Genomic DNA, 19,545 nt, shown 5'->3' with positions numbered 1-19,545 from the left:
TCTTTCAATTATACTTTAGTATTTAAATAATTTACCATAAAGTCTCATGGGAACAGGAAATGGTCAGTAAGTACAATATCTTTTGACTCAGTAGGAAGTACTTAGCACAATTTTCAGATTTGTTTTCTTTGCAGAATGAAAGAATCTAAAGTTTATTATTTTTATTTCCAATTTTTTTAGGAACAACTGGAAAGAATCAATGATGCTCTTTCCTGTGAATATGAGTGCCGCCGACGAATGTTAATGAAACGATTAGATGTGACTGTACAGTCCTTTGGATGGTCTGATAGAGCAAAGGTAAGGCTGTTTTCCCATATGTGTCCTGTAGGTGGTAGCCTATAACAGCTCTTCTGGCTTGCTTGTCTGTTATGTAACCATGCCACATTTGTACTTCATCCCTATCTCAACTACATGCCCAGGCCAACTACTGGTCTTACAAGATGATCCTGGTCTTGTATAAATCCCTTTTGCATACAACTTAATTTCTCCCCACATTTTTGACATTTATTTTAAACTCATAGATACTGTGATTTATGCCAGGATATGCATAAAAGAAGGGGCATCATATGAGATAATGAGATATATATAGTGAGCAACGTAACAAGAAAGCAGGATATAAGAATAGTTGTAGGTAGTATTGATGCCAACCGGCCTTAAAAGTATCTTAAGGCTGGATGAATATAGAATGTGTTTCAGTTGAAGAGGGGGTTGGGAGGTGAGGCCATTTCCAAATTTGAATCTCTTCAGATAGCTTTGTAAAGAGCTGTCTCCCATCGCTCCCATTTTATGCCTTTAATCTGTACCCATGCTTAGTCTGGGATCACTCCTCACCCCCGCTCTCCCTACCCTGCATCATTGCCTGGAAACTCTCCAGGCAGTAAGCTGAGACAATTACAGGGCTTCTCCTCATTTAGGGATTATTGTCCTGTGTTCCTTGATGTCCAGTGTCTGACCATCATTGGTTCACATCACATGGGTTATCCAGTTTTTTAGTTGTTTCAGGTGGGAGAGTTAATCTGGTGCCGATTACTGTATCTTGACTGCAAGTGGAATTTCAGGTGTTATTATTTTTACATTTTTTGGATTAATTGGGCAGTTCTTCTGCCCCATGTTAGATCAGTTGGGGTCACTTATGCCAGCAGTTCCCAACCTTTTTGGCACCAGGGACTGGTTTTGTGGAAAACAGTTTTTCCATGGAGGGTTGGGGGGCAGGGCGATGGTTTTGGCACGAAACTGTTCCACCTCTGATCATCAGGCATTAGCTTCTCCTAAGTGTGGTGCTTCTGTTACCTTCTTGTCTTTGACATGATGTCTCTTTCCATGTGATGTATTAGTTTCCTATGGCTGCTGTGAAAGTTTACCACAAATTTAGTAGCTTAAGTAATACAGATTTATTCTCTTAAAATTTGGAGACTAGCAGTCCTAAAGTGAAGGTATTGGCAGGGTTGCATTCTTCCTGGATGCTTTAGGGGAGAATCTGTTTCCTTGCATTTCCTAGCTTCTAAATGCCACCTGCATAGTTTAGCTGTTGGCTTCATCTCCTCTCTTCAGAGCCAGTAGCCCAATAGAATCTTCCAGCCTTTCTCTCTCTCTCTGCTTCCATTGTCACATCGCCTTCTGTCTGTGACACTCCTGTCTCTCCCTTATGAGAACCCTTGTGATTATATTAGGCCCACACAGATAATACAGAATAACCTCTCCATCTCAAGATGTTTAACTTAATCATACCTGCATCTGCAAGGTAACATTCACAGGTTCCAGGAATTAGGATGTGGACCTCTTTGGAGGGCTAGTCAACCTACAAAGGGGCTTCTAAATGAATTCTATTTTTTCTTGCGTTGTGTTTCTGCAATATGATAAAATGCTTTTTTTTTTAAAACTGTACTTTAAAAAATTAGGTCTTCTAATGAGTTCTCCATTTTCTGTATACTTTTTCTCTTAGAAACTTGCATCCACTTACTGCAATTTTGCTGTTTGCGTGGCTATCCTTGGCTGCCCTACTACCTTCTAGATCCCATGGCTCGCTATTTGTTTATCCCCTTGTTTGCTGTAGGAAATCCACAAGTAATTTCCAAACAAGGAGTGCATAGGAAGTGATTTTTGTCACTCTTTGCATTCTGAAAATGTTTAGTCTGCTTTCACATTTGAATGTAAAATTCTAGGTTGAAAATATATTTCTCTAAGAATATTGAAGGCATTGCTTCACCATTTTCAAGTATTCAATGCTGCTGTTAAGAAAACTGACTCTTTGTTTATCACTCTTTGTTTATCCCCTTGTTCTGCTGTAGGAAATCCACAAGTAATTTCCAAACAAGCAGTGCATAGGAGGTGATTTTTGTCAATCTCTTTGCATTTTGAAAATGTTTAGTCTGCTTTCACATTTGAATATAAAATTCTAGGTTGAAAATGTATTTCTCTAAGAATATTGAAGGCATTGCTTCATCGTTTTCAAGTATTTAGTGCTGCTGTTAAGAAAACTGACTCCATTCTCTGTGTTTTTGTGTGACCTGTTATGTTTCTCTGTAAGCTTTTGGGCTCTTTATCCTTGGAGTTTTGAAATTGCACAATATGTGTTGGTCTGAGTTTTTTTTTTCATTCACTGTGCCCTACTAGATGGACCTTTCGATATGTAGACTGTTTTAGCTTTTATATTTTCCTTTATTAATTTTTCCCTTTTGTTTTTTTATTCTCTTTCTGAAATGCTTTAGTCAGATATTAAACATTCTAGATAGACTCGCTTAAATTGTTTTATTTTTTCTTCTCATTTTCTCTCTCCCTTTTTTGATTCAGTTTCTCAGAAATGTTTTTAACTTTATACTTGGTGTTGAATTTTTGTTTCTGCAATTATTTTTAAAATTTCCATAAATTCTTTTTGATTCTTGATTTTTTAAAAATATTTTTTGGTATACTATCATCTTGAATAAAGATAGAAACTTTGCTTTTGTAATTTTTTTTTTTTTTGCTTTCAATTATCTGTTTCCTCTAGCATAATTTTTTGTTTATTTGTTTTTCTTGGTCTCTCCCATGTTGGTGGCTTCTTCAGCTGCATGGTAGTTTTTGGTTGTTCATATTTAAGAGTAAAGCACTGGCTGGCCATGGTAGTGTGTGCCTATAGTCCCAGCTACTCAGGAGGCTGGGGCGGGTGGATCGCTTGAGCCCAGGAGTTTGAGGCTGCAGTGAGCTATAATCATGCCATTGCACTACAGCTTGGGTGACAGAGCAAGACTGTCTCTAATGATAAAGGCAGTTGGGGTTGGGGGGCAGGTACTGTGCTCACACCTATAATCTCAACACTTTGGGAGGTTGAGCTGGGAGGATTACTTGAGGCCAGGAGTTCAAAACCAGCTTGATCAACACAGCGAGTCACAGTCTCTTAAAACAAAAAGAAAAGAGTAAAGCACTATAAAGCCTACTGGGAACTACAGTCGTTATTAGGGATCGTTAATGTCAGGCTTTGGAGCTGGCCGATGTGCTGTGGCAATTCTTAATGCCAATGTGTGGTCTTTGTAGCTGCTCATTTTCTCAGGAAGATAAACCTAATTTTTTTTTTTCCTGTATACTGTATTTTTCTTTTTCCAGGAAAGGAGTAGCAGCATGTCACCAGGGGTTGGAGGGATGGACTATTTTACAAATAGACTTTGAGTGTTTTGAAGTGTTGGTTCCCTTTCTATCTGTTTCTCTTTCATTCTCCTTGTCATGGGATATATGTACCTTTTATAATTTAGTGTCTTCAGTATGATTCATTTACCTAGAAATCCTTCCTCATGTGTTTTACATAGAGTCCCTTTCCAAACACCTGACAGATACAGAAAAGTGAAGAGTGATTAGAACAGGGATTGAAGACCATCATTCATGCATTTTCTTATTTTTTTTTTTTTTTTTTGAGACGGAGTCTTGCTCTGTCCCCCAGGCTGGAGTGCAGTGGCTGTGATCTCGGCTCACTGCAAGCTCCGCCTCCTGGGTTCACGCCATTCTCCTGCCTCAGCCTCCAGAGTAGCTGGGACTACAGGCACCCTGCCATCATGCCCACCTACTTTTTTGTATTTTTAGTAGAGATGGGGTTTCATCATTTTAGCCAGGATGGTCTTGGTCTCCTGACCTCGTGATCCGCCCGCCTCAGCCTCCCAAAGTGCTGGGATTACAGGCATGAGCCACCGCGCCAGGCCATGCATTTTCTTTAATAAACATTCAGCACTTTGTATATGTCAGGTACTATGTACCTGGTTCAGGATGAACATCTCAGTACTCCTGATGATTAGGTATAGAAGATTTGTATGTGTAATATCTAATCAGCTTCTTGGGTGGTTAAAGCCTGATTCACTTCTGCATATGCGCCAGGATAAACTCCAGGGATGTCTGTGTATTTCATTGGAGTAACTGCTTTGTGCAAGAAGCTCAAGTGCTGTTAAGAGCTATAAGTTACCAGCGAAGTAGGTGACATGATTGCTTACCTCAAGAAATGGAATAGCGTTCAGATGTGTGGGAAGCACCAGTATTACTAAGCTCTGGAAACTTAATAGAGGTTGTATCTATGTTGGGTCACCAGTTTAACCTAACAGAATTTTAATGAGAAAAAGGAATGTTAGGAATATTAGGTAAATTGTGAAGGGTAGTTGCATTAAAATTGTCTTAACGTACTTTGATATTTTCAATGTTGGCATTAAGATTACAGAGAAATCCAAAATAAATGAGTTTTGACATATTCTTTCAACATTCAGTGACATAGATTCATGGGCATGTTTGACCCCTTAACTGGACTTAAATGGGTGCTTTGAGCAAATATTCCTTTAGGAAATATCTTGATATTTTATCTTCTCATGTTGGTCTTTTTTTTTTCATGTTTTAGGACAAGGAGGTTGTGTTTTTGTTTTTTTCTTATTTGGGAAGGTTTTTAAAAATATTTTTTCCTTGGACTATGTATGGATCAGTTTTGGCCTTTCCTTTGGTCTTTTTCAATTGATTATATGATTATATGCATTTGTATACTGTTTTCTTTTTTTGTTGAATTTATTATATCTTTATCATTTTCTCCCTATTTTCATGATAGAAAAATGTGTCTGATATTGTTGAGTGACTGTCATCAACTTTGTTCTTTGCACAATATTTTATTATATGCATATATATACTGTATTGATAGACACTGAGGTTTTCTTTAATTTTGCCTCTTTGACCCTGTAATAAAATTCTTGACAGCTAAATTTTTGTTCATGTCAATGATGTATTCCTAAAAGTGAACTGTCTTGATTAAGGGAAATGATTTTAAGGTTGTTGATGCATACTCCAGAGTTGCCCTTCAAAAAGATTATAGTCATTTATTAGAAAGGTTATGTAGTTTCTTTTCTTAATTGTTTTGCTAGTATTGAGATAATATTGTGAATGTAATTTTATAGCTTGCTTTTTCACTAAATATATTGTAACCATTTTCCAATATCTCCAAAAACTCTTATTTTAGTACCCTTTTTAAAATTAATTTTTAATTTTTTTGAGATATAATTAATATAAAATTTACCATTTTATTTTTATTTTTGAGTTGTAGTCGTGTTGTTACCCAGGCTGGAGTGCAGTGCCATCATCATAGCTCACTGCAACTCATTGGAGGGTCAAGCGATCCTCCCACTGCGGCCTTTGCTTAAGCAGCTAGGACTACAGACGTGTGCCATCACACCTGGCTAATTAAAAATTTTGTTTTATTTTTTGTAGAGACAGGGTTTTGTCATGTTGCCCAGGCTGGTCTCAAACTCCTGGCCTGAAGTGATCCTCCCACTTCAGCCTCCCAAAGTGCTGAGATTACAGGAGTGAGCCACTGTGCCTGGCCAAAATATACCATTTTAAAGTGTACAATTCAGTGGTTTTTAGTCTGTTCACTGTGTTGTGTAACCCTATATGTAATTCCATAACACTTCCATCATCCCAAAATGACATAGCTACTACCTCTCAGCAGTCATTCCCAATACTCCCTACCTCCATGCCCTGGCAACCATTACTATAATATACTTTACGTTTCCGTGGATTTGCGTATCTGGACATTTCATATAAACGGAATCATACAATATGTGGCTTCTGCATCTGGCTTCTTTGATTTAGCATAATATTTCCAAGGTTTATTCACGTCATAGCATGTAACAGTACTAAATTTCTTTCAGTATCCTTCTTATGGCTACATTATATTTTATCATTTAGTGAGTCAATAATTTACTTCTCTTATACATTTTTTTCTATATTAACAATACCAGGCATGTTTCTATGTATAATTTTTATATATAAATTTCAAAGTAAGATTTTATGGTGGATTCCTTAAAGGAAATTTACTGTGTCAAAGATTTTGTCTCTTAATGCTCTTGCTTCCCATGGCCAAATTGTTTTCCACTTAAGTTTAAATTAACTCCTACCAGTAAGGTAAATGAAATGTCTCACTTTAGCCTCTTTATTGCTAACTTGATGGTTAAAAAAACTAACTTGTTTTGTCTGTTCTTATTATTGACAAAGTTGAACTTTTTTCATAAGCTTATTAGTCATTTGAATTTCCTTTTTTTAACTTCTATTTATATGTCTTGTCATTTTTTTTTCCGGTAGAATTCTGTTTTCTTTTTGTGTTTGAGCTTTTTATATATAAAGGAAGTTTGCTGGTTGAATTATTTGTTGAAAATATTTTCCCCAGTTGTCATTAGATGTTGTTTTATATCTTTTGAAGTATATAAATTTTAATTTTTATAATGTAGTTGTTTTTAAATTGAAAATTAAACCTCAAACAGTTAACTTTTTATTCTCTTTGGAATTCCCTTTGTTATATGGTGTGCTATATTATTGTTATTATTACAGATAGCCACCAGGTCATTCCAGCCCCATTTAAAAGATAATCTTTTCCTTTTCTCATTGATCTGTGATGTCTCCTTTATCATTTATTGCATTCATAGATTTATGAGGCTCTGAGTTTCAATATACTATTTCATCAATCTATTTTTTTTTCTCCCAAGTTCTAGTTAATTAGATGGAGTTAGGATAACAAACTGTTATCTATACTAGACCTGTGCTTGGAGGTCAGGTAGACCTTTGTTAGTAAGTGGGCAGAGCTAGGATTCTCTCTATATTTTGGGGAAACTAACTTAAGTTTTCTATGCCTCATTTTTTTTTTCCATCTGCAAAAGGGGAAAATAAAAACCAACCACTCCAAAAGGATATTTTGAGGATTAAAGAAATAATGCCTTACTAAGTGAAGAGCATCCTGGCACATTTAATAAGTGCTCATTAAATGTTAACTGATAAGATGATGATAATTTTGTATTATAGCATACTAGTATTTGGTAGGATTATATTTCAAAATGCTTTTAGTTATTCTTACATATTGAGTTTCTGGATTTAACTTTAGATTTTTTTTTCATTCTCTCAAAAACTATTTCTATAGGATTATAAGTTAATTTTGGGGAAAACTGACAATAATACTTAATGTTCCCATACCGAACCTTGGTATTTCTTACCATTTATACAAGTTTTCCTTTTGTTTTCGCAAGATTTACTGATGTTTCCCTTTTAAATGTCCTGTATGTGGTTTTGGTAAAACTATTTTTTAGGTATTTTTTGTTAATATGAATAGAAATTTTTTTGTTATTAATTTTTAGCGAGTTGTTGCTGGTAGTTACATATTTTTAACACCTGTTGGTCTATTTTATTTGTTCTAAATTATTCATAAATTCTCAGATATTTGGGTGTTTTTGCTCTTTTCTAACTCCTTATGCATTATCTCCTTTTCTTTCTTTCTAAAGATTATGATTGTTTTTGCTCTTTCGTTAAAATGTACTTTTGTTCCTTTTTTCCTTAACTCTTTAGGTAAAAACAGATGATATAGCAAGAATTTATCAGCCTAAGCGTTATGCTTTGTCACCCAAGACGACGATTACAATGGCACATCTACTTGCTGCTCGTGAAGATCTATCCAAGATCATTAGGACAAGTAGTGGCACCAGCCGGGAGAAGACCGCATGTGCCATTAATAAGGTTGGTGTTTCTTTCAGCACAGTGGAAAATGAATTGAGAATATCTTACTTAATGTTTTTACAGATTTTAGTCTGTTTTTCTTTCATGTCCTGGTAAATGTTTAGAAAAAAGAGTGGCAGGGGGGTTCAGTCTAGGCTTAGTTATGTTATTTTTGTGTATGTGTGTGTGTTCACTTGAATTTGTGTATTCATAGATCAAAGTATTTTCTGAATTAGAGGAATTATGAATTGTTTTTGTCAAAGCTTTAGCAAGAATTATCTTCCATCTTTCTAAAAAGTAATCATTTTTTGTCAGTAAGAATCTTTCAGAATTGTTTCAAGTACTGACAGATTGGTTATATCCTTGGTGTAAAGGGAAGAAGAGTTCGTGCTTTAGAGTCAGACCGACCAATCTGGGTTCCTATCCTAGCTCTATCATTTACTTACAGAAATGACCCTGAGCAAGCTACTGAACCTCTTTGAGCTTCTGTTTCCTGATTTGGAGTATACATCCATTTCTCTGACAGTAGTCTGTTTAAAGAAGCTCAAGGAGTCTGAATTTTTCACTTTACAACAGCAATAACAAAAAACTAATTTAGTATGTTTATGTCAGCTTAACTGGCATGTCCTCTTCATTTAGGTAGAGCACTCCATGGCAAACTTTATTACAAAAGAGCAAAAAATCAGAAATAAGGGATTTGGATAATTTTAAAGCATCGCTTCTCACTCAGTGTAACTTGAGATAAAATACCTTTTCAGAGGGATGGTTGTTTTTAAAGTCATTTTGCTAATTATTGCTAAGTTAGGCATCACCAGTGTTTGCCTCTGTGCTTCCACTGTGGCTCAATCCTATCTTCTGAAAGTGTTCTCTCTTTAAATATATTACCTAACATCTTGCATTGGGTTATAATTTAGCCTTTCTGGATCAAGAGTTCTATTTCTGTAAGTAACATTGGCCATCTCTTCTGAGTTTATAATTTATGGTCTCATTTTTTTGAGGGTAGTCTTATGATCAGTTCTGGCATCTCCATATATATGCCCACCAACATACCATGTTTGGTAGAGAGACCAGTGAGAATAGTAACCAAGAAAGGCTGTTTTTTGGATTTGGTAATTAGGACATCATTGCCATCTTTAAAAGAATGTTGCATATTTAGAACCTTGTCTCACTTGGAGGATATTGCACTTTTTATCTTTCATTTGTGACATAAATCCTAAACTTGGTTTTGATTGGAGGATCAATGGAAGTGTATAATTAATTGGTCATTTTGGTTGAGGCAGTTGCTGTTTTACTTTCTTTCCTGAAAGGCAGTAGCAGGAAGCTATTGGCTTCCCCTTGTCTGTGGTGAGCAGATGACACCCTTCTTATTGCTATCTTTCCTCTGCTCATGGCATATAAAGCTGCTACTTTTTATAGAAGGTTGGATACTTAAACTCTTCCCTAGTTTATTTTTGAAAGGATTATAAAGCATAGTAAAGGAATTATATCAACTGTGTTTTCCTTGTAATAATATGGTACTAGTATCATCACTGAAAGTAAGTGAGCTTAAGTTTCTTAAAAGAAGTAGTTCATTGAGAATCCTTCTCTCTCTTTGCAGTGATACCTGGAATTATAGTTTTTATAGCAATCTCTGACCTCATTAAGGTCCCATGTTATATATACTTCATACATTTTTGAAATGAAATGTGCTTAGGAATATAATCATTTATTGGATAATCAATTACCAAATCAATGGCAATGGAAAGTCCAAAGTTGTTATTGTATAAATGGATATTAAGTTAATGAATGTAAGGCATGTCGTTATATATATAAAAAATGTTTTCCTAAAAGAACTTCTTAGTGAAATGGGCACTACATTTGTTAACAGAATTTGCTAAACAAATTTAAGTGAGAAAAAAATTAGCCTTTAAGTTTCAGAAATACTCTCTCAGATTGTTTAAAAATAATATATTCTAGGCTGGGTGTGGTGGCTCACACCTATAATCCCAGCACTTTGGGAGGCTGAGGCGGGCAGATCACGAGGTCAGGAGATCAAGACCATCCTGGCTAACACGGTGAAACCCTGTCTCCACTAAAAATACAAAAAATTAGCTGGGCGTGGTGGCGGGCGCCTGTAGTCCCAGCTACTCAGGAGGCTGAGGCAGGAGAATGGCATGAACCCAGGAGGCAGAGCTTGTAGTGAGCTGAGATCACGCCACTGCACTCCAGCCTGGGCAACAGAGCAAGAGTCCGTGTCAAAAAACAAAACAAACAAACAAACAAAATATATATATATATATATATATTCTAAGGAATTTGGCATGTATCACACATTTTATATTTTTTCATATTTCCTTTTTAAAAAAATTCCTTTTTTTTCTTTTTTCTTCAGACTTGGTAAACAGGAAGTAAAAAAATTATTTTTTAAATTGAAACACAATAATTGTACATGTGTATGAGGTACATAGTGATGTTTTGATACATATAATGTATAGTAATCAGACGGGGTAATTGGCATATCCCTCTCAAACATTTATCATCTCTTTGTGTTGGAAACATTCAATATCCTCCTTGTAGCTATTTGAAACTATATATTAGCTACAGTCATCATACAATAGTATAGAACACTAGAATTTATTACTTCTGTCTAGCTGTGATTTTGTATCCTTTAACAGATTTCTCCTTATCCTTCCACACTTAATATTTTTAATATTAATTTGTTCTGCCATGTCTGATACTTCCATGTCCTTAAATATTGGCTTCTGTTTATTAGAAACAACATCACTTGAAACTTTTATGTAAACTTTTTTGAAATATTAGAAACTAAAAGAAAATGTTTCTTCACACAGGTGCTGATGGGAAGGGTGCCTGACAGGGGAGGCCGGCCGAATGAAATTGAACCACCACCCCCAGAAATGCCCCCTTGGCAAAAGAGACAAGAAGGCGGCGGTGGAAGGGGTGGTTGGGGTGGTGGTGGTGGAGGTGGTGGTAGAGGAGGTGGTGGGGGTGGGGGTGGGAGAGGTGGCTGGGGAGGTGGAGGAGGAGGTTGGGGAGGTGGTGGGGGAGGGGGAGGTGGGTGGGGGGAGGAGGAGGAGGTGGTAGAGGAGGTTTCCAAGGCAGGGGAGATTATGGTGGAAGAGGGGGTTATGGTGGAAGAGGGGGCTATGGTGGAAGAGGCTATGGAGATCCATATGGAGGAGGTGGTGGTGGTGGTGGTGGTGGTGGAGGTGGATATAGAAGATACTAAAAACTATAAAAATTAGATAGCAGTGCTTGCTTCTTTATAGATACATTAGAAATAGTGTTCTAAATAACATACTTGAATATCATCTTTGAAGTAAACACCATGTTAGACTCCCTGGTGATACCATTCTTGAATTGGTTAATATGTAAGAACATTGTTTTTTACTACCAGTTGATCTCTCAAATTAAGTGACGACTTTTTCCATATTCTATGTACCCTTGAGCATGTTGTATCTTTTTAAAAAACAAAAAAAAGAACAAAAATTATTTTTTAAAATGTAAATATTTATTACCATCAGACTTGGAAAATGGGAAGTATTTTATTGTCATGATTGAATTTAGATTGTTACCTGTATTTTGTTCAGGTTTGAGACATATAAAAGACCCCACCTGTAATGGAAAGGAATATAGACCCTTAACTCACCTGTATTGCTGTGGATGTGTTTTGTGCGTTTTTCATTCAATTTTACAAAATAGGGAAAGGCACTTCCAGTTGTATTTAGTAGGCAGTTGTTGTGAATCATTTTTTTCTCTTATAGGAGGAGATTCCTCTCTAGCCATGTTTCTGTTAAAGTTTCATTAATTGAAGCCCAAGTTTACTTTTTAGTGTACATACTTATTTTCTAATTGGATTTGAAATCAGCATGATTTTGTTTGACAAAGCAACGTTTAAGATTGAGGTCAGAAATACTTCAATGGAGCAAAGACACATACCAACTTTACATGATGGTGTGAGAAATAGTCCTATAAACTGGTCCCTTCATCATTTATGCTCTCACTTTAGATATCCAAATATTAAAAGGCAGGCTGACCTGTATCACACAGAATTAAGGCAGTAATTTCCTGCTTCAGTAGATCAAGGGTAGGGATGCCGTGGTAATTCTGATTCACAGCTAGATTTGGGAAACACAAAGTTAGGGAATGGCTACATGTGATTTGCTAGTTGGAGCAGTCAAAGTCTTAGCTATCAAGAGTTGGGAATTTGAATCATGGCACTAGTTCAGGGGTGCTATGGATTGAAATGACCTTAGTTCTCAAGGAGTGATTTGTCCTCATTTGTCAAATGAGGAATGAGACACTTACCATCATCTCAGGTTGTTTCATAAAGACCCAAGTACAAATACAATTTGTTAAAAACTTACAGAGGGCCTATTTTGAATGCTTTAAGATGTAGGCCAAGTAATGTATTTTTCTCTTAGTGTAGAAAGTTAGAGAAAAAGAGCTGGCACCATAAATTTTTTCAATCTCAGTGTAAAATCCATATCTCATTGTAGACTTCTGGTAAATACCTATACATAACAACTTAATGTGATCTAACCAACTGAGCTGATAGAAAGCTGAATTGTTCCCAGTGGACAAGTGGTATTTGATGTTCAGCAGGTTTTTTTGTTATTTTTTTGGTAAACTCTGTGGTAAAATCTAAAATAATGTTAAAACCCTAAAAGTAACTATTGAATATTCTGTAATCTTAGACATGTATTTTTCAAGCTAACCCTTTGAAGAAATGTGTCAAGGTAGGAAAATATAAAATTTTTTGGTTATTTGTAAATTTATTTTTTGTGTGTTTATATTTAATGAAAAGATGTAATTTCATTTGTGATAGCTGAAAAAAGGCTTTCCGTAATTAAGAAAATACCTTTATCAGTAGCTATGAATTCTGAAAAATAATTTTTAAAAATTTTTAAGAAAAAAACTACTTGAGTAAAATATTTCAATAGTTGTTTAAAAATCTTCTTTAAAACCTTTACATTTCTGCCTCATTTCTTTTTTGGTAGCATTTGTTGCTGATGAAGGAGATTTACAACTACTTTCAACTTTTTTACCACTAAAGGTTTATGGTAAATATGGCAGAAACAATAGTTTATCAGTTTCATTAGATTTTCCATAAGATTTCTTTGTACCTTTATAGGAGTGCTACTTGGGTTATTCACTGCAATCACTTATTTCCTATCAAAGTTTAGCACTTGCTCCTGGAATCGTGTTGGAGCTGAAACCACTCCTATGTACACATTCCTATAAACCTTAATTGAATGAAAAGCTGAATCAGGTAGACTCTTAATATTTTACTCTTTCCTGTAAGGTGGGATTTTCCTGATAATCTTTGTTCAGTAAAAATTTCTTTTGTAGAACAGTTTGCTGAGCAGTATCTAGAATAGCAGGAAGGAGATTTGGGGCCTTAATGGAAAAGGCCATAGTGTGAAAATGTTTTATAAATTGAGTGCAATACAACATGGAGTATGATGAATGGCACTCCACTGCTTCCTAAAATCTAACCTTTTTTTTGATACCTCCTTTTCATTCTTTTTTGCCTGGTTCTCAATTTCATTTTTTAATTACTTCATTGTCCTTCCCCTTTTTTCTTCTCTTTTTGTCCAGCCTGATACCTAATAGCAAATATAGACATGATCTTACTGGGAGTTTCTGCCTAAAGTAGTCATCTTTCCTCTGGAACATATAAAGAGCATGTATTCTGTCTATAACATAATTACCACACTCATAAGCACACATCAAAGGGAAACAAGGATTTTCTTTGAACTTACTTTTGTTTTGCAGATCAGGGAAACCTTGCCTCATTAAACAGAAAAAGGAAAACATTTTAAATAAAAAACATCTTATTACCTGTATCTGTGACAAGAGGAGGCATGACAACCTAAAAAAAATTTGTGACCAGAAAAATGTCCTGAGCAGTGATACTATCTATACCTTGGAAGGAGCACAGGTTAGAGAAATGTGGGGATGAAAATTGGGGGAGGTGAGCAGGCAGTTTAATCTTGCCTTCAGGATCAGGCTGTCAGTGTGACTTTATTACTTTGTATGAAGTATTATGAATTGCCCAAATGATAAATACACCCCCATCTAAATGTTCCAGAATGCATTCCACAGAGGAATTTCAGTGACTGAAATTTTTCCTCTCTCTTCATTGGTGTGGTTAAACAAAAATTAGCTGGGGATTAAGGGAAAATTGTGGCTATGTCTGATCATTCTACATAATCATGACCACAAATAAATTGCCCTGAGTAGGTCTGTAACCTGGATTGAGCTGTCATTACCAATTTTATCCATAGCTTCAAAGGATTTCTTTACTTGCTAGTTTGCTTTAGATGAAACTGTGGAATTAAAAGCCACAGAGAAGGGACAACCTCAAGTCTGTCTCCTTTAATGTTAAGTATTTATGGACTTAATATTTGGGGACCACTGTAAGTTATGAATAAGATGGAAAGAGACTGAATATTTCTGTAGTGTTACTTCTTCGTGTTGTAAAAAGATTTAGAAAATTTTAAACTGAATAGCTGCTTTGCCTTTCCTTCCAGGAAAACTCTATTTGATTAATAGAATAGGGGAGTGTTCTTAGCTGTGGAATATAGTAAAAGTTCAGGTAAAGTGTTTACATAGTCACGAAGCAGAAGAAACACAAGACATTTGTGTTGTAGGGAACCTAATGTCTTTTATCATATAAATATTACACAGAGAAAACTTACATTAGGTATCAAAAAACTTTACAATCTGTACATTTGTTTTTTTCTTGCATTTCTATATTATACATTTTTAGACAGAAATTCACAATGATCAGTAAAAAGGTAAGTCAGCAAAGAAAATGAGAAGTGACCCTGCTGTTAATACAACAAGATTTGTCCTTGTTTTGGCAGATAAATACCTGGCCAAACTAGAGTTGTGTGAGATGCAAAAATTTACACTAGGCTTGATAAGCCAAAACGTTTTTTTTTGTTTGTTTGTTTGTTTTCTTTCAGATTTCTGTGATCCCACTGGCCCCATGTTGCTCAACACAAATACTATTAACTTGTATACTATACCTCTTTGGCCCTTGCTGGACTGTAAAAACCTGTGATGAAACTTTCCTCTTATCCATTTCAGTGATAAATTCTGCAGTACTTGATACTGTTTAGCCATTGCTAATTTGACTAATTAAGGGGACTGTGACCTTTTGAATCCCTATAGATTATTTATATAAAAACTAACTGGGGATCTTTATTTTGAATGGAGAGGAGGAAGAATGAAAAAAATTGTGTTCCATTACTGTTTAAAAAAATTAGAGTATACCATCTTTGGTCTATATCAAAGGAAAAGACGAATAGTGAAGAATATGAATTTTAGAGTCTGTCCTATTAAAAAGCAAGTAACAAAGTGTTACTATAAGTTTATATGCCAGGTAGTGGGCTTAAGCAGGCCTGCTTTGGGTATTTCTGAGTTTAAATTTGGAAAAGGGTAAATATGTGTGTAAAACGATTCTTTATAATGTACTGAAACACTAACTACAAGCTAGTTCTGTATCACTAAAACTCAGTGCAAGGAGGAACTCAAATGGGAACTGGTCTTTCATCAAAGAGAATTCCTAAATGATCTGAATCCTCCAGGTAAGCAATACTGTATATATACTTTGTATTCGTATGAAGACTTGGTGCTATTGGCTTTAGGTTTGGAACTTTTAATTGTTAACATATTTTTGGCAATTGGACAACTTGTTTATGAATTTCAGGTCAGTCTGGTACCAGACTTTATAGGCATGGAAGCTAAGTACCCCCAAAAAGGAAAATGATCATATGATTTTATTTTTTTAAGAGAACTAAAAAGAGGCTGACAAATGAATTTGTGAATAGGTGCCCAGGCAACTAAATGAGCCCATTTATTATTAACCTTCATAATAGAAAACTCACAGGACTGTTACTTGTGATTTTGCCAAACAATACAGTTTTACCTTGTGAGCAATTTAATCTTGTGACAAACTGAACTTTATATTTGTGACTTTGTATAAATGACTAAAACTTGTTTAATTCACTTCCACATTTTATGGAGGAAACAAAATTCCAAGCCACATGCATGCCTGATATTGTATATACATATTATATACATATGTACACACAGCTATTATTTAAGCTACTGATCCAGTTAGCTTATTTCTAAATAGTATTAATAGTGAAGACAGTTAAGCACAAATTCCTTTCAAAAAGAGAGCTTTCAAAATAGTTTACTTCAGAAGATAAAGATAGAACATGAAGAGTTAAACAGACTCTTCATAGACTTTTTTTTTAAAGCCATCAATTCCTAATTCTATCCACTGTAGAATATATAAGGACAAACATGTTTGCGTTATGTTTAATTAGTAATATGAGATGGTAATAGCTATGTACCTAATTTGATTACTTATTTTATGATGACTGTAAGTTGTAAGGCTGCAACTATAAGTTGACCTGCAATTGGATAATATCATGTTTAATAGGCCTCTAAAAAGTTGTGGCTACATCGGTAGAAATTGTCTTCTAGGTAGATACGCTCATGTGTTATGACTGTAGTGAGGAAGGAGGGTACATAGACTAATTGATTAGATCTGAGGTAGTGAAGAAGGAGCCAGGTTCACAAAGTATGCTGGGATACAGAGGAAATCTACTTTTGGAATATGGGTAGTTTTATATTATTAGCAAGCTTTGGCTGGAACAAAGTCAGTCAGTTTGCAGAAAACACAGGGTAAGAAGCACATACATTTTCCAGAGATTTTAGTTTTAAGGAAGAATTAGCCAGGCAGGCCATTGAGATGCCCCATTGGCAGGAAATGATAGTCATGTTTTAGATCGCATACTTTTGATGAACATCAGTGGTATGAATAGCAAAAGTTTTGCATTGTTTAGTTTTCCCCCTTTGAGTGAGTCAACTGAAAGAGAAAACAATGCTGCACATTAGGAATCTTTTAGGTAAATAAACAGTAACAGGCTTTTCCTTTTAAAGTACTGTTTTAAAGCTGGTCAGTGTAAAGTTCCTCAGGTCTGTGCGTTACAGTTTAGGAAAGGAGATTACTATACTCATCTACAGATTGTGCTACTTAGTTTCTGGGCTAAGAACAGTCACCCTGCTCCATTTGAGCTAAGACATGATTGCTTTTTTCAAGCTGGAGGGATTCTATTTTCTTCTGTGCATATTTCAGTTGGATCTTTAGGGCATCATTATCTGCTTTCAGAGTATTTATTTCCTAAAGGGAAAGGAGAATGAGGTATGTTAATAAAGCAGCAATGAATAGCAAATGAATTACAAATTGAGAGCTACTTTTGATTGGCATCTCCTATTCACTGTGGCTGAGAATTAACAACTATTTTTAAGATAGTTATTTTGCCCTGAATAGAAAATAGCAAGTTAAATATCAAACGAGCATTTGTAAGCAGCAGTTAGTCTTTGTTATCATATCAAAGTTTGTGAGTGGTTAGCAGGCAGAATAAACCATTTCCGAGCAATAGGTAGATAATGACAAAACTTTTGGATGTTTTCTCATGGGAGATCTCAACTTGGCAGAAACAGTCTCTGGTCAGGTCTGAGCCATGAAAGCATGACTGAGAATTCTTTAATGCGAGGTGTTAGTTAATTTTATCTAAGTTTTTCCCCCACAAATTATTGAAAACAAATGGAACTTTTTGATGACGTTAATTTTACCCCACCCCTAAGTTGAGATTTAGTGATCTAATTTGTAGTGGTATCATTATAGAGCCAACAGTTGATTTCCAGTCTTCTGATTTTGAGTCCAGTGTTCTTATGTTATCCTATACTGACTACTCCAAGAGAATATTATATATAGACAGTGTCTGGGTAATTTGGGATACACTGGGTTGTTTCTCAATCTGAATTATCTAGATAGCTGTCTTAGCTGCCATATAATATTGAGCACTTGCTATGTGCCTGTGCTGTGTGACATAATGGAATACCTTAACCTTCACAAACACCCTGAAAATAGGTTGTATACCTCAATCTTATAAAGGCAAATGTTGCCATACAGTATAAAACTGCAGAGTTGAGCCTTGGTATATCTAAACATAAAAGCTTTTATTTGCTTATTCTTTTGTCCCATGCTGGTTCAGTGGTGCATTATACTTAAAATAATACATAATATTTATTCTTATTAATATACATTATATATTGTAAATACTGATTTAATTTGACTAGTTATTATGGATGGGACTGTTGAATTACACATAGACTAGTCATTGTAAGGATTATACTTAATGGGAAAGTGGGACACATAATTGTTCCTCTAAAATACACACAGTGAATTCTGGACCTTAGGTCTATCTGACAAGCCTAAAAAGTAGAAAGGTGGTGGTCAAAATGGTGAGAGGGTTTACTGGCTCTGATATTGCTGAGTAGGAATTCTAATCTTTCTGCAAGCCACTTCTTAAAGCATTGTTGCCAACCACATTTTTCCTTTTCATCGGCATGTAAAATGTCAAGATTTGAGGCAAACCTTACAGAACGTGGAATCCCAGCCCTGTATTTCACAAGGACCAAATAGGCTGTAGAGTTTAACAGCTAGTATAAGAAATGTCTGGGACTTAAAACACAAATCTTTGCCTCCAAGACCAAAGTTCTTTCTCTTCTATTGAGTTCATTTTTCGAGAGTTCTTTCATCATTTTTGAAAGTTGCATTTGGCAGTTTCTATCCCTAAAGAGGAAGGGGTTTGTCTAACCCACGTTTTGCCACCTTCTCATTGACTTGGTTTTTACAGCACATCTTAACAATAACTCTGAGCAGGAGAGTACCATTCATCCAGAAAATCTGTTGTTCTTTTTTCATGTTTCTCTTCTCTTAATATTATGTTCTTTGTACCAAGCACCAAATCAAAGAGTTCCACATACGTTATCTAACTTGTTTCTTCAGATGTTTCTCTAATTCAGTTTCTGGGGGTCTGACAGGGAAGGTAGAGCATTGAGGACAATACAGGGAATCCTGAAGTACTCGTGGACAGTTTTTCAGTCTGTAGAATGTAGAATTATATAAGGAATTCTACTAGCTGGATATTGGTTTTGTGTTTGCACTGACAGGTCTCCAAAAACACAGTACAAACCTTGATGTTTTTGGGAAAAGCCAGAAAGGCATTCCTTCTCCTCTAATAAAGTGAATAGTGGTGTTGATATTAATGTATCCTTGCTTCCCTGTCTCTAAAATGGCTTAGTTATCTATAATTAAGAAACTACTATGCCATGGGACAGTAGTTTCTTACCATTTATAGGTTCTTACGGATTATAGGTAACCTCTTGAGCCAGCCCTGTGAGTTGTGTACTCTACTCGAAACAAAAAGAAGTATAGTAATGATTGAACCTTCAGAATTGAGTATCTTGACAGTTGGCTGTTGGCTCTTCTTCCTTCTGCTGTTCCCATCTCCTACTCCTCCCGCCCCTGCCTTTTTTTTTTGAGATGGAGTCTTGCTCAGTCGCCCAGGCTGGAGTGCAGTGGCACGATCTTGGTTCACTGCAAGCTCCGCCTCCCAGATTCACGGCCATTCTCCTGCCTCAGCCTCCCGAGTAGCTGGGACTACAGGTGCCCACCACCATGCCTGGCTAATTTTTTATATTTTT

At 35.7% G+C, this 19,545-nt stretch overlaps 2 protein-coding genes across 2 annotated transcripts in view; one reads left to right on the top strand and one right to left on the bottom strand.

Moving 5' to 3' along the window:
- Positions 1-12,746, top strand: part of FAM98B (family with sequence similarity 98 member B) — a 32,858-nt gene extending 20,112 nt beyond the window's left edge. The window contains 4 exon segments of the mRNA XM_003272818.4: positions 181-297; positions 7,825-7,992; positions 10,800-11,028; positions 11,031-12,746. Coding sequence (XP_003272866.2) covers positions 181-297; positions 7,825-7,992; positions 10,800-11,028; positions 11,031-11,197 — 681 coding nt within the window. The 3' untranslated portion in view covers positions 11,198-12,746.
- Positions 12,747-14,618: 1,872 nt separating this feature from the next.
- Positions 14,619-19,545, bottom strand: part of RASGRP1 (RAS guanyl releasing protein 1) — a 76,410-nt gene continuing 71,483 nt past the window's right edge. The window contains exon 17 of the mRNA XM_030814340.1: positions 14,619-17,173. Coding sequence (XP_030670200.1) covers positions 17,039-17,173 — 135 coding nt within the window. The 3' untranslated portion in view covers positions 14,619-17,038. The remainder of the gene's footprint in view (positions 17,174-19,545) is intronic.

Source organism: Nomascus leucogenys, chromosome 6, assembly GCF_006542625.1.
Source record: "Nomascus leucogenys isolate Asia chromosome 6, Asia_NLE_v1, whole genome shotgun sequence".
Taxonomy (NCBI): Eukaryota; Metazoa; Chordata; class Mammalia; order Primates; family Hylobatidae; genus Nomascus; species Nomascus leucogenys.
The sequence above is the reverse complement of the archived record's forward strand: the minus strand, read 5'-3'. Positions and strand labels throughout refer to the sequence as shown.